The sequence below is a fragment of the Mauremys mutica genome, chromosome 16 (assembly GCF_020497125.1).
Source record: "Mauremys mutica isolate MM-2020 ecotype Southern chromosome 16, ASM2049712v1, whole genome shotgun sequence".
Taxonomy (NCBI): domain Eukaryota; kingdom Metazoa; phylum Chordata; order Testudines; family Geoemydidae; genus Mauremys; species Mauremys mutica.
Window position 1 is genome coordinate 16,145,547 of NC_059087.1, and position 14,139 is coordinate 16,159,685.

The 14,139-nt window shown below is 42.9% G+C and overlaps 1 protein-coding gene across 6 annotated transcripts in view; it reads right to left on the reverse strand.

Annotated features, from left to right (window-relative positions):
• The window catches only part of ZDHHC8 (zinc finger DHHC-type palmitoyltransferase 8), a 227,146-nt gene that overhangs the window by 141,397 nt on the left and 71,610 nt on the right, over positions 1-14,139 (reverse strand). For 4 of the 6 annotated variants that reach the window (XM_044990114.1, XM_044990112.1, XM_044990113.1 and 1 more), the window contains one exon: positions 4,829-5,009. The exons of the other annotated variants lie outside the window; for them this stretch is intronic. In XM_044990114.1, the coding sequence (XP_044846049.1) occupies positions 4,829-4,863 (35 nt within the window). In that variant the 5' untranslated portion in view covers positions 4,864-5,009. The remainder of the gene's footprint in view (positions 1-4,828; positions 5,010-14,139) is intronic. 6 annotated transcript variants of the gene reach the window in all.

The window sequence follows — 14,139 nt, forward strand, 5'->3', positions numbered from 1 at the left end:
GGTAAGCATGAGATCATATTGCCCTCTGACTTTGGCAATCCTGGACCACATGTATGTACAGAGAAGAGAAACCAGCTTAATAGCGGAGTGCTTACGGAGAATGAACTGAAGATACAGTTTGCCTGCAATTTGCGCTACAATGCATAATGACTGCTTCTGAAGAGGACCGAACAAAAAGATATTTGTGAGATATTGAAATGAAGCAGAGTTGAATACTTGACATTTTTTAAACATGCAAGGGCTGTGACATGCTGAGCAGCAGAACATTCTGAACAAAACCTTTTTAGAGAAGACTGAAGCAAGCCCACACATCACCCATCTAAAGGCCTTCACGACAAGTTTTTAACTGAGACTTGATTGTACAACATAGATCAAGATATTGTGCCAAAAGTCTGGGACAGTGAAAGGCTCTTTAAGCTTGTAGCTATGATGCTGTGTGCAGGAAGTGCAGTTCATCTAATCCCGCCACCCCCTAGGGATGGAGGAGCCTTAAGAGAAAAAGCAACAATCTAAAATGCCATCCAATGCCAAGATCCACCTCTGCTCGCTTGAGAGAAGCAAGTAGTAGAGCACAGCAGCTCTTTTGGATTGTTCTTTTCTGGAAAGAGCTGGTCTTTGACTTATGTGGTCTCCATACTTTTACTCAAGAGTTTAGCTCTCATGGAGTTGTTGGCTCAAACGTAATAGCTATTTTTAACTTGAGTCCACTCTCTTCTCTTCCCCTTCCCCCAACTTATTCCTTGTGCCTAACGGGGCAAATCCTCTCCACCCAGCACTGGTCTGAGCAGCCAGTTCAGGTGTGGGGTACTGCACCAGAGTTGGACAATGAGCACGGAGGAGCTACAAACTCCTCCATGGAGGCTATTCTAACCTAGCGACTGAAATAGCTTACACATGCCCTTAGACACATTTCTCTCTGCAGGGACGGGTTCTATAGCAGTAGCTCCTCTGGCTTCACCCTCTGCACAGGGAACTAGCACAGAGCAGGAGTCTCATGGAAGGGTCTGTACCACCTGCCTGGTCCCTTCTGGCAAAGTTCTGCCACCTTTTGCACAGCAGAATCACACCACTCTACTGCCGGGCCACCTTATGCAGCGATTATGGAAGGGGCAGGATTTTCCCATCAGATGCCTGACATGATAAAACAAGTTAAACAAATGCAACTTATGGCCCAGATCTCTGTGCCATTAACGTTGATGGGAGGAGACTTTGGTGCAAAGATACTGTGCGTCAGTTAGTTTATTATGAACTTCAAGCTGGGGAGTGGTTTGAGCACTGAGTTTGTGACTCTCAGCTCAGTTGAAACACAGGTCCAAATCCCAACAGGTCAACTCATCGTACAGACCCACACCCAAAATAATGGAGGGCTGAGACTTTAGAGGCTTATTCATAGATTCCAAGGCCAGAAAGGACCATTGTGATGTGATCTGACCTCCTTTATAACGAATACGATAGAACATCTCCAAAATAATTCCCACAGCAGATCTTTTAGAAATACACATCCAATCTTGATTTAATAATGATCAGTGAGGGAGAATCTACCACAACCCTTGGTAAATTGTTCCAGCGGTTAATTACTCTCGCTTGCTCTCAAATTTACATTTTATTTCCAGTCTCAATTTGTCTAGCATCTGCTTATAGCCATCGGATCAGGTTGTACCTTTCTCTGCTAGATTGAAGAGACCAATATTAAATATTTTTCCCCATGTAGGTAGTCAGAGATTGTAATAATGTCACTCCTTAACCATCTCTTTGGTAAGCTAAATAGATCAAGCTCTTTGAGTCTATCACTATAAGGCATGTTTTCTAATCCTTTAATCATTTTGTAGCTCTTCTCTGAACCCTCTTCAATTTATCAACATCTTTCTTGTATTGCGGGTACCAGAAATGGACACAGTATTCCAGTAGCAGTCGAATCAGAGCCAAATACAGATGTAAAATTGTGATGCATTCTATAGGATTTTATAAAAATATGCTAATGAACATTAATATAAAGTAACTGGAATATGCTTCATGCAAAAGGTCTCTTGTAAGGTATCATTACAAAGCTTATAATCTACTGAGTGTGGTCATCCTATTTGTATGTATATATCATTCTTGTATCTGAAACTAGAAATATGAAATATAACTCTGAGGGCCTATTAAGGTTATGCAAAGTGTGGGCCATTAATGGTGGTTTGGAATCTTGATGGCTCCCTCCAACTGGACAATTGACTGTGGATGGCTCTGTTTGCTTGCAGGCCTTTGTGGAAGTCAGGCTAGGAGGAACGAGGGCTTGAAGTCTTACAGTGACATGTGATCATGTCACCTGAACTGGAATCCATCTTTAACCCGGTGCTTTTCCATTTAGAAGTTTGGGTGGGAACCCAGACAGGGACAAAGGATTCCTGCCTTATGCAAAAGATATATAAGGGGGTGGAACAGAACAAAGGGGGCTGCAGTCATGAGAAATCCTCTAGCTACCACCTAAGCTGGAACAAGGACTGAACAAGGGGAAAGGATTGGGCCTAGACTAGGAAGGCGTCCAGTCTGTGATAGAAGCTTATTGAAACATCTCTGAGGGTGAGAATGTATCTGTATTCAGTTTTCTTATGTATTAGGCTTAGACTTGGGTGCTTTATTTTATTTTGCTTAGTAATTCACTTTGTTCTGTCTGTTATTACTTGGAACCACTTAAATCCTACTTTTTATATTTAATAAAATCACTTTTTACTTATTAACCCAGAGCATGTATTAAAACCGGGGGGGGGGGGGGGAAGGAAAACAGCTGTGGATATCTCTCTATCAGTGTTATAGAGGGTGAACAATTTATGAGTTTAACCTGTATAAGCTTTATACAGGGTAAAACAGATTTATTTGGGGTTTGGACCCCATTGGAAGTTGGGTACCTGAATGTTGGAGACAGGAACACTTCTTAAGCTGTTTTCAGTTAAGCCTGCAGCTTTCAGGGGACGTAGTTCAGACCTGGGTCTGTGTTTGTAGCAGGCTAGAGTGTCTGGCTCAAACAAGGCAGGGTTCTGAAGTCCCAAGCTGCCAGGGAAGACAGGCTCAGAGGTAGTCTCAGCACATCAGTTGGCAGTTCCCATAGGGTTTTCTGTGATCCAAACTGTCACAGTGGCGTAGTCAAGCAGGATCTGTGCACAGCTGCTTGCTTTGAGATACTGGTAGTAATTTTAAGTGAGTTTTGGGTGTTGTGCTGGAGAACAGACAATGTGGTTACTGGTTTGTTATTTTCTGTTTGCTTATTTCAGGTAAGGGAAATAGGGACAGAAAGATAAGCAAAATAAGTAAGAGTGAAGATCAGAAGAAGCTAGAACTGCACAGGTTGAAAATTGCCCAGAAAGGCTGAACACTGAGTGCTGGGAAAGTTTCTAGTAAGAAGCCCCTGAGCTGAGTGCATCTCAGTTTCAGTGAACTGCAGACGGGTGTGGCCCAACCTCTGTGTCTGTGCTGAAGCTGACTGAAGTGTCTAACTTAGCAAGACAGGAGTGGAGGGATGCCTGTTCTGGCAGGAAGGGGTTCTCTGTGGTATCCTAGCTCATCGAGTGATGGTCTCAAGGGAAGACAAATGGAAATTGATGTGAAATTTGCCCAGGAAAAGGCTGCCCACCAGCAAACCCTGGACTTAAAAGACAAAGCAAATTGAGACCCAGAAGCACGAACTGGCTGTAATGGAGTGGAAGAGGTGCACAGAGACATGTATCCTGGAGCTAGAAGTTGGGGTCTTAGTGACTACTGTAGTGGGAACAGACCCCAAGGACTCTGTAGCTGGAAGCAAGCCCAACCTGAGTGAAGCAGGGGGGGATTTTGCTGACTAGTGAAGGGTCTGTCATAGCTGGTAGCTGTGAGCCCACAGCTGGATTAGGGTCTCCTTCCTTTTAGCGGGACACAGGAGTGTCTGCCCCAGAGGGGAGCCCAAAGAGGAATTTTAGGTATACAGCCTCCGCCATGGACAGCATCCAGGTCTCTGGCAGTAAGTTCAGGAGGAGGGTGTGACGTTGCATTCTATATGATTTTATGAAAATATGCTAATGAGTGTGAATATAACGTAACTGGAATATGCTTCATGCAAAAGGTCTCTTGTAAGGTATCATTTCAAAGCTTATAATCTACTGAGTGTGGTCATCTTATTTGTATGTATGTATCATTCGTAAGTCCCAAGCTGCCAGGGAAGACAGGCTCAGAGGTAGTCCCAGCACCTCAGTTGGCAGTTCCCAAGAGGTTTTCTGTGATCCAACCCGTCACAAAAATAACCCCTCTGCTCCTACTTGAGATACCCATTTATGCATCCTAGGATCACATTAGCTCTTTTGGCCACAGCGTCGCACTGGGAGCCCATGTTCAGCAGAATATCCATCACGACCCCCAAATCTTTTTCAGAGTCACTGCTTCCCAGAATAGAATCTCCCATCCTGCAAGGATGGCCTGCATTCTTTGTCCCTAGATGGATACATTTACATTTAGCCATGTTAAAACACATCAATTTTCTTCTCTGTTCTGAGTGGATAAGAGACCTCCCCTCCCCACTTTGCATATGTGTCCTTTACCAAAATTACCTGTGCGTGTCCACAACCTTTGTGCACCAGTCTATGTAACCATTTACTTCCTTCCTCATCTCCTGCAATTGCTGCTGCAGCCCACTAAAAACTGCATATAGTATGCAAAGCGTATCTGGATCCCTTGAATTGAAAGGAGGGACAGAATTTTTAAACGTACACCTATAAATAACCAAGGAATGATCATTTCCAGCACAGAATAATGGAATCAAGACATGCACTTTAAAAAGGGTGGGGGAGGGGTGCAAAATCAAAGCAAGTTATTTTCTTACATGTCAATTGGGAAATAAGTTGTCCTGCAGTACATTGTTGGTGATGGTGGGCCACAAGGGATGAGCCCAGCTTGATTTTCAGATCCTGGATTGTGTTTACAGGGCTGCCAGTATGAAATGTGACTCAAACCTGAAATCTCATGAAGGCCTTGTTGATCTCAGTCATTCCATTTTAAGTACTCTGTTGACAAGTAAAAATGTTTTTTGAGTTGAACTGATTTTAAATTATGAATTTATCACCCAAATACTTTAATTTTAAAGGAGTGGGCAGGGAGCAATCCACTCTTAAATTATCAAGACTCCACAGCACGTCCTATTCTACCCTTATGAGACAATTCATTTTCCCTTCCCCCCATTAAAGAACCATCCACCACTATAAAGCTTCTCTTTTCACTTACATTCTTACCAAAGGAAAAAACACAAGATGGACTAATTTCCCCGAACACTTGCAACAAGTACAACTGAAACCAGAGACACCCACTTGAAGATGACTTCATTTTATTATTACTTGATTTATAATCCTCCATATTCTAGGAGCAGCTCGATTTGGATGACAGCAAATGATGAGGAATTAATTAAATGGAAACTTCAGGAAAATATGACTAATCCTGCCTGAGAAGAGTGGGCCAAGAGTGGGTTTGGTCAGTCTGATTCTGGACAGATTTAAAGCTTAACTCATGACTACACAAGAGTGGACACTGAATGCACACATAGTCAACATCAAGTCATTTACAATCCTGGGGCAAATTCTGCATCTCTCGAGTACATTTTAAATAGGTCATTATATTACAAAATGCACGCTGAAAAACGTTCCTGAAGAGGCCAGTGTCACTTTGTACCAAATAGTCACTTTTTTTAATCTTTAAGAGTATTGTGCAGAAAAGTTAGTTGCAACTAGATGAGTGAAGCTGAGATTCCATTTTTAATAGAAGAATTGAGGATTAGCTGGATTCATAAGCTCCAGATGCTCCAGTATGGAACTTGAACAGTACTTTGATAGTTTTCTATTCAGATGAAGTAATTAATAAGAGCAGCCTATTACAGTTTCCTCACCTCCTAAAATTATATTACATGATACCATATTGAATCCAGAAATATTCACATTTTAAGATATTGCTGCTTCAGTAAGTCTGCTGAACCACTTAAATGCGTGTGTATAACAAACCCTTTTTTGTTTTGTTTGGGGGGGGATTTAAAGGAGATAAAGGACCCCAAATACAGTGGAGTAACTGAGATCAGAACCTGGTCCCATATATAATGGCTCAGAACAACTGTTCAAAAAAATTGGTATTGTCCCAATATTTGGGATAAAAGACAATGTTTGCTCAGCCCCCTAAATGGGTAATGTCCACGAGAAGTCAGTAGTGTGACTATTCAAAGTTCTGTTAACGCCACACTTCTCCCCAAATGGAGCATATTAATAAATGAGTTTCCATGTACTGTACAGGGTTCCTTACTAATAAACCCACTGGAAAATCCTGAAACAATGTGTACATCTACACAGCAGACAGTGATGAGGAAAGAGGGGAGAGACTTGTAGGACAAATCCTGAATACAAAAAACTGGAAGAGGATCTCTTGATCACATAGCATCCATGTCTCCTTGGAGTAATAAGACTTTAAAGTGCAATGTTTACTCAAAATGGTGTATAAGTCGCTTTGAGACCTCTCGCTAATAAGTTACTCGATTTTAATACCAGAGGTAAGAACTTCTAAACTGTAGTTTTGAAAAATAAGTGTTCTGTATGTGTACACTTTAGGAATGGACCGAAGGTTGCCAACTTTGTGACTGCAGAAAACTGAACACCCTTATCCCGCCCGCTGCCCCGCCCCGTCTCTGAGGTCCCGCCCCAGCTCACTCCATCCCCCCCCCCCTTGATCTCCCCCACCTTCACTCATTTTCACCAGGCTGGGGTAGGAGGTTGGGGTGCGGGGAGGTGAGGGCTCTGGCTGGGGGTGGGAGCTCTGGGGTGGGGCCAGGGATGAGGGGTTTGGTTGTGGGAGGTTGCTCAGGGCTGGGGTAGCGCGTTGGAGTGCGGGTATGGGTGAGGGCTCCAGGTTCTGGTGTGGGGCCGGTGATGAGGAGTTTGGGTGCAGGAGGGGACTCCAGGCTGAGGGATTTGGAGTGTGGCAGGAGTGTGGGGCTCTGGGAGGGAATTTGGGTGCAAGAGGGGGTTCTGAGCTGGGGCAAGGGATTGGGGTGAAGGAGGGGGCTCTAGGCTGGGGCAGAAGGTTGGGGCATGGGAGGGGGTGTGGGATGCGGGCTCCAGGTGGCGCTTACCTCAGGCAGCTCCTGGAAGCGGCCGGCATGTCCCTGCGGCCTCTAGCAGGAGGCACAGCCAGGCGGCTATGTGCTCTGCCCTCCACCCCCAGAGGCAGGCACTGTCCCTATAGCTCCCATTGGCTGCGGTTCCCAGCCAATAGGAGCTGTGGAGCCAGCTCACGGGACGGGGCAGCATGTGGTGCCTCCCAGGCCCCAGAGCCATGCCAGCCGCTTACGGGAGCCGCGCAGAGCCAGGACAGGCAACTGGACTTTTAATGGCCCGGTCGACTGGGCATTTTGGACAACTGGCAACCCTAAGTGGACCAGAGAAAGCAAAACAGAGAAACAATATGTTTGACCAATAGGAAACAGTTAAAAATCAAATGATTAAAAGCTCAGTGTTAGGTACCGGGAAGCTAGGCTGTCCACTGAGGGAATCCTAGAAGGTTCATGCAACCTTTCCGATCCTCCCCCCTCTATATAAAAAAAGTCTGCAGTTTTGGCTTCCTCTACCTATAGGAAAACTGGTTTCCCCAGGGAGCAGTGCATCATCAATAGGGCCTTTAAAAGAGTTTGTGCTGTCTCTTCTTAAAGTTCAGCATTCTTAAGCAATTGTGCCTTTTTTCTCCATAGCCAAGTTTTATTCTGTGTCGAGTGCAGGGGTCTGAAGTCTTTCCCTCACCAGCAGTTTAGAGCTGGATGGCAAATCCCTGATCTGGGTGGTCCAGGGATTGGTTGAGTGTATATTTAAATCAAGTTTTACAGCTGCATAGCCATTCATCAACACATGCTGGTAATATTTACAGGCTCTTGATATTAGGGAAAGTTGTTTGTTTTTTTTAAATAGACAGCTGAGGCATAACAGAACTGCAGAATTTATTATCACTTTGCATTCTCAATTCTGCTCTATGTATCTTGTGCACAGCCAAACTGTTGTCAACCAGCATATGACTAGATATTATCATGTACTTAATCACTCTCTAATGGCTGAACTCACTACAGGTCGACACATCACACAGCTCAGAACTAGCCAGGAACCTTGGTCTGTAGCCAGCAGCTTTAATAGATAAGCCTAAAAGGAAGCTTTCCCCTGGTTGAGCCAAAAGCACGGAGCTAGGTTGTCTGAGCTGAAGTCACTCTTTGCGGATCTTAGGCAAGATGATAAACACTGGGTCAGGTTAGATTTATATTTGCAATCTCCTGAATGAAGTGGCTGGGCATTGTGCATAAGCAACACCTCTCAGTAGACTGATGCTATCAAACTATCAAGCTGTTTTGGGATACCATATTAATAAGCATATTTGCTTTCACTAGCTTCATGTTTCTAAAATGAAAAGACTGTCAGGATAAGACCAGCAGGATGTCAGTTCTATATTCAGGTTTCTCACAGAACCCTATTCTTTCTGTCAGATAAACAATTGTCACTTCAAGAGTTAAGTTTCCTTTTTAATGCTACAAGTTTCTGAATGATTTTCTGGCAAGGTAAAGAGCACATGACCTTTCAAAGTAAAGGAGGAGCTTGCCATACAATGTTTTATTCTGGTTTGTGATAATGCATTAAATCTTTCATACAACTGGCCATGGTTTTCAATAGGACTCAAGCTAGCCTTTGAAGCAACACTGGCAACTATCTGCACCTGCAGGTGCACGTAATGGAATACTTTTGATTTTTGGAAGCAATCAGATAGCTAGGTATTTGCACCTGGAAGTGATTTCATTTGCACAGCTACAGGTGCAAACAATTAAGGGTGGAATTTGAGAGTTTTTCTGAATGGCATAAAGAGCTTAATATTTAAATTATTCCAGTTGTTTATGCAGCACGGATGTTTAGTTTTATTATGTCTTTGGGGATTACAGTTGCATATACTTTGCTATACATTATCAGTCACCCAAACATTCAAATTTACATTGACTTTTCCTCTGCATAGGAGGTAAACTAAGTAGTACAAGTGTTTCAGGGATATTCAGGAAAAAATGTTTTTTTTCCAAACACGATGTGAACTACACTGAATCTCCTCTTATCCCCTCTCCCACCTCACACTATGTGATTTCAATGTCAATGCTACTATATTTCAGCCAGACTCTGCCAAAGCCAACTTAAAAACTGAGCAGCAGAAATTAAAGATGGAGTGGCTCAAACCTGTAGTTAAGCAAAATCTCTGCAATGTATTTATCGTAAGAAAAGGACAGGCTTCACAGCCCATCAGGATATATTACTTGGAAAACAATCAGCTACTGTGATGAATATTCTTAAGCCTTTGCAGGCACAGGTCTGTATAAAAAGGGATTATCTCAAAACCTCCTTATCAGCAGAAATTCATATGGCCCATTTTACTGATTCTGCTTTACAGGGTTAAATTTAAGCTATCTGGCACAATAGAGAAAAATGTTAGTTTAAAAAAAAATGTTAACGGCACTAATGATTCTCAGAGCCCAGTTTTACCCTTGAGCAAATTTGCTGTTTCACTGTTACTAATGAAGTCAGAAAAGTCAGAAGAACAAAAATAGCAAACCAGGAGCTATTGTTGCATACACAGCATTTCTTGCTGACATCAAGGATGCTAACAAAATTATAAAAAGATTTAGCAATCTCTCAAAATAATCTTTAAACTATGAAAAAAGAGGCTTTTTACCTTGAAATGAAGATTTGATCCATGTTACAGTTTTAAGATAGTTATTCACTGTTAACACTTTACAGTTTTATTTAGCTCCATCCTTCTCTTACCAAAATGCAAAATGCCGGTGAAGTATATATATTTCTGTGCCCTGTTCCCTCTGAACACATGTGCCTTTTTCCACCTTTCTAGGAGAATACCCTTACTAACCATCACAGTGCCTCTGTGATAGAAAAGTTCACCAGCATGATCTTCAGTGCGTCAAATGTTGCTTCAAATCCCAGGGCCTTGTCTACATACAAATCAGTTTAGTTAACCCAGTGCAAACTCCTGCATTGAAACTACTTTTGTTGAAATTTAGCATAAGTCACTTCTTAGACTTTAGCTAAACTGAAGAAAGCCTGGTTTAAACCAACATGAGTCCACACATCCTTTTGCACCAGTTTAACAACAGTTAAAAAACAAACAACAAAAATCCACCTTCAATCCCAAGTTAAACCGGTGCAACTCTGCAAGCAGACGAGCCCTAGGATATTCCAGAATCTCAACTGCATTCTTCATCAAAAAGCAAAACAAAGCAACTGAGTCTAATCAATTCTGCTTCCCCTCCCAAACTCCTGAGACCAATAGCTGTTAACAATGACGTCCCCTCTCTGAGACATTGGCACCTGGACAGCTGTTGCAACAGCTGTTACACATGAAGATCTGCACCAACAGTGCCACAGATCAACCTAAAAAGCAACAAAGAGTCCTGTGGCACCTTATAGACTAACAGATGTATTGGAGCATAAGCTTTCGTGGGTGAATACCCACTTCGTCAGATGACAAAGTGGGTATTCACCCACGAAAGCTTTTGCTCCAATACATCTGTTAGTCTATAAGGTGCCACAGCACTCTCTGTTGCTTTTTACAGATCCAGACTAACACAGCTACCCCTCTGATAATAGATCAATCTGAAATCCTTAAGAATAGAACACTATTTACACTAGCCTCCTAATTGAAAGTTTGTATGTCAGCCAAGGAGTTCCAAGATTTGTTACCCATAGGTTAAGTATAAGCTGATTTGCAATTAAGAGATCTAGCTGGAAATAGTTATAAATACCTTTCTCTACCAAGGAAAAAGATCCTAGCAGAAGTCAGATTTTTAAAACAAACTATAAGCAATGACATCAAACACAAACCCTGGCTTTAATGGAGACAAGAGGCTGACCTCTGCCTAACACTTGGAAGACAGACAAGCATTTTACAGGACTTGCTGATGCCTCATAGGAAGTCAACTTTTTTGTTGATTTATTTAGATATTGTTCTCTTCACACAGCATATATGTTGTATTATTTCCATATTTCCCTTCCCCCATTTATTAGCTATTATGAAGGGAAAACACATCACATTGAATCATAGAAGATTAGCGTTGGAAGAGACCTCAGGAGGTCATCTAGTCCAACCCCCTGCTCAAAGCAGAATCAACACCAATTAAATCATCCCAGCCAGGGCTTTGTCAAGCTGGGCCTTAAAAACCTATAAGGATGGAGATTCCACCACCTCCTTAGGTAACCCATTCCATGCTTCACCACCCTCCTAGTGAAATAGTGTTTCCTAATATCCAACCTAGACCTCCCCCACTGCAACTTGAGACCATTGCTCCTTGTTCTGTCATCTGCCACCACTGAGAACAACCTAGCTCCATCCTCTTTGGAACCCTCCCACTTCAGATAGTTGAAGGCTATCAACTCCCCCCCTCACTCTTCTCTTGTGCAGACTAAATAACCCCAGTTCCCTCAGCCTCTCCTCATAAATCATGTGCCCCAGCCCCCTAATCATTTTCATTGCCCTCCGCTGGACTCTCTCCAATCTGTCCACATCCTTTCTGTAGTTGGAGGCCCAAAACTGGATGCAATACTCTGATGTGGCCTCACCAGTGCTGAATAGAGGGGAATAATCACTTCCCTCAATCTGCTGGCAACGCTCCTACTAATGCAGCCCAGTATGCCATTAGCCTTCTTGGCAACAAGAGCACACTGTTAACTCATATCCAGCTTCTCATGCACTGTAATCCCCAGGCCCTTTTCTGCAGAACTGCCACTTAGCCAGTCAGTCACCAGCCTATAGCAGTGCCCTGGACTCTGCACTTGTCAGCCCTAAGTGCAGGACTCTGCACTTGTCCTTCTTGAACCTTGTCAGATTTTTTTTGGCCCAATCCTCCAATTTGTCTAGGTCACTCTGGACCCTATCCCTACCCTCCAGCATACCTATCTCTCCCCCCTGTCATCTGTGAACTTGCTGAGGGTGCAATCCATTCCATCATCCACATCATTAGCGAAGATGTTGAACAAAACCAGCCCCAGGACTGACCCCTGGGGCACTTCGCTTGATACTAGCTGCCAACTAGACATCGAGCCGTTGATCACTACCCATTGAGCCTGACAATCTAGCCAGCTTTCTATCCACTTTATATTCCATTAATCCAATCCATACTTTTTTAATTTGTTGGCAAGAATACTGTGGGAGATGGTATCAAAAGCTTTGCTAAAGTCAAAATATATTACGTCTACCGCTTTCCCCTTATCCACAGAGCCAGTTATCTCATCACAGAAGCAATCAGGTCAGTCAGGCATGACTTGCCCTTGGTGAATCCATGCTGACTGTTCCTTTTTCACGGCAGCAAGCACTGGAGCTAGGGGAGAAGCAGCATCCTCAGGGGAGGAGGCGGAGGCAGAGCGGAGGCGAGCTGGGGCGGGGAGGCGGGGAGCTGCCAGTGGATGCAGAGCACCCACCAATTTTTCCCCATAGGTGCTCCAGCCCTGGAGCACCCACAGAGTCGGCACCTATGGTCCCTACCTCGGCTTTTTCCTTCAACACGGAGGATGGACGAGAACACGACTTGCACCTCAAACTCGTTTATCCTTCTTCCCAGAGCCACGTAGTTTGCAGTGACCCGCTCAAGGTCATTCTTGGCAGTATCACTGGTACCCACATAGAGAAATAGGAAGGGGTAGCAGTCCAAGAGCTTGATCAGTCTTGGCAGACACTCCGTCACATCCACCATGGGTTTTGGTTTCATCAGCTCCTGCTACCTAGTCACCATTTTGATTATAGTTTTTTGAAGCAAAGGCATAGGGGCAAGAGCCGGGTCCTAGTTAGATTTCTGGCTGTCAGACTTATCCTATCGTTTTCCCGCCCAGCTCCAATCTATGAAATAGGGATAATACTTATATGCTTCATGGAAATGGGTTGAGATTTAAATGTTTCAACAGGCTTGGGTTAAAGACACTACAGTATATGGGACAGTCAGCCTACCTCCACTCAAGTCGTTTACACTAGCTGAAGTTCTGGCCCAGCATGCCATGTATTTATTCTATGTCTTGACACCCCACCATCAGTATGGTAGAGGGCAATTCAGTTTACATTAGATCATAAGCTCTTTGGAATAAAGGACATTTTATTTACTGATCCTGAAAACACTTCCATGTGTACCCTCATGTGAATGCAGGTCCACTAAAATCAATGGGACTATATACCGGTGTGGTCAGGACCCATGTCTGTTAAGTGCTCAGATGCTATGTTGACAGGGACCATGTCAGTACTTAGATAATGCAGTCAGGTTAGACAAAGCTAAATTAGGCAAATCTAAGATGTTGTCTCTCCTGTTTGCCTCATCAAATATTAAATTAATTTTGACATCATCTAGCAAGTAAATTCTTCAAATATTTTTTGCATTATTCAGCCAGCTCTATAATTGGTCCACAGTCTCTGCCAATACTGCCAAAAATAGAATCAAAGTTAGAGTAGTATTTTGTACAAGTACAGATTATTTATTTATTCCTAATATTTTTTCCTTTCATTTAATATTTAAGTGCTCTTTGGGTTCAAATACAGAACTAAATAACTTCGTATTTTTCAAAAAGCAGCCAAATTTAACAAATTAGGAAGGCTTCATAAACTGTGTCCTCTCAATAGACATTTTCAGGTTGTCCTTGTATGCTTAAAATTAAGTAGCAAAAGGGCTTAAAAAAATCCCTTTGCTTTGCATATCCAAAAAAATCTACTGTCTCATATTTTGCACAAGTGGTGTAAAGTCTTCGTATTTTCCTTCAGCAGAATTACCTGCAGTCATTCCCAACTGTGACAAACTGTTTATATTTAAACCAATTCCTCAGTATTTGCACTGTCAAGCTCTAATTCATTATTTAGGAACCAACACAAACCAAGCTAAGTATATTAAGGGTTACCTAATCTAAACCTCATCATTGTATTATCTGAGCATGTGTAAGATAGGTGGGCATGTCACGTCCTCAAAATGTGTGTTAAGGACAGAACACTGTGTAACCCTTAGTATGAGGTTCTACGTGCCCCAAAGAGGATGTCATAGAAGAATTTAAAGCCTAAACCAATGAAAATGGAAAATATGCCCAGAAGAAATTGAGGTTTCACAAA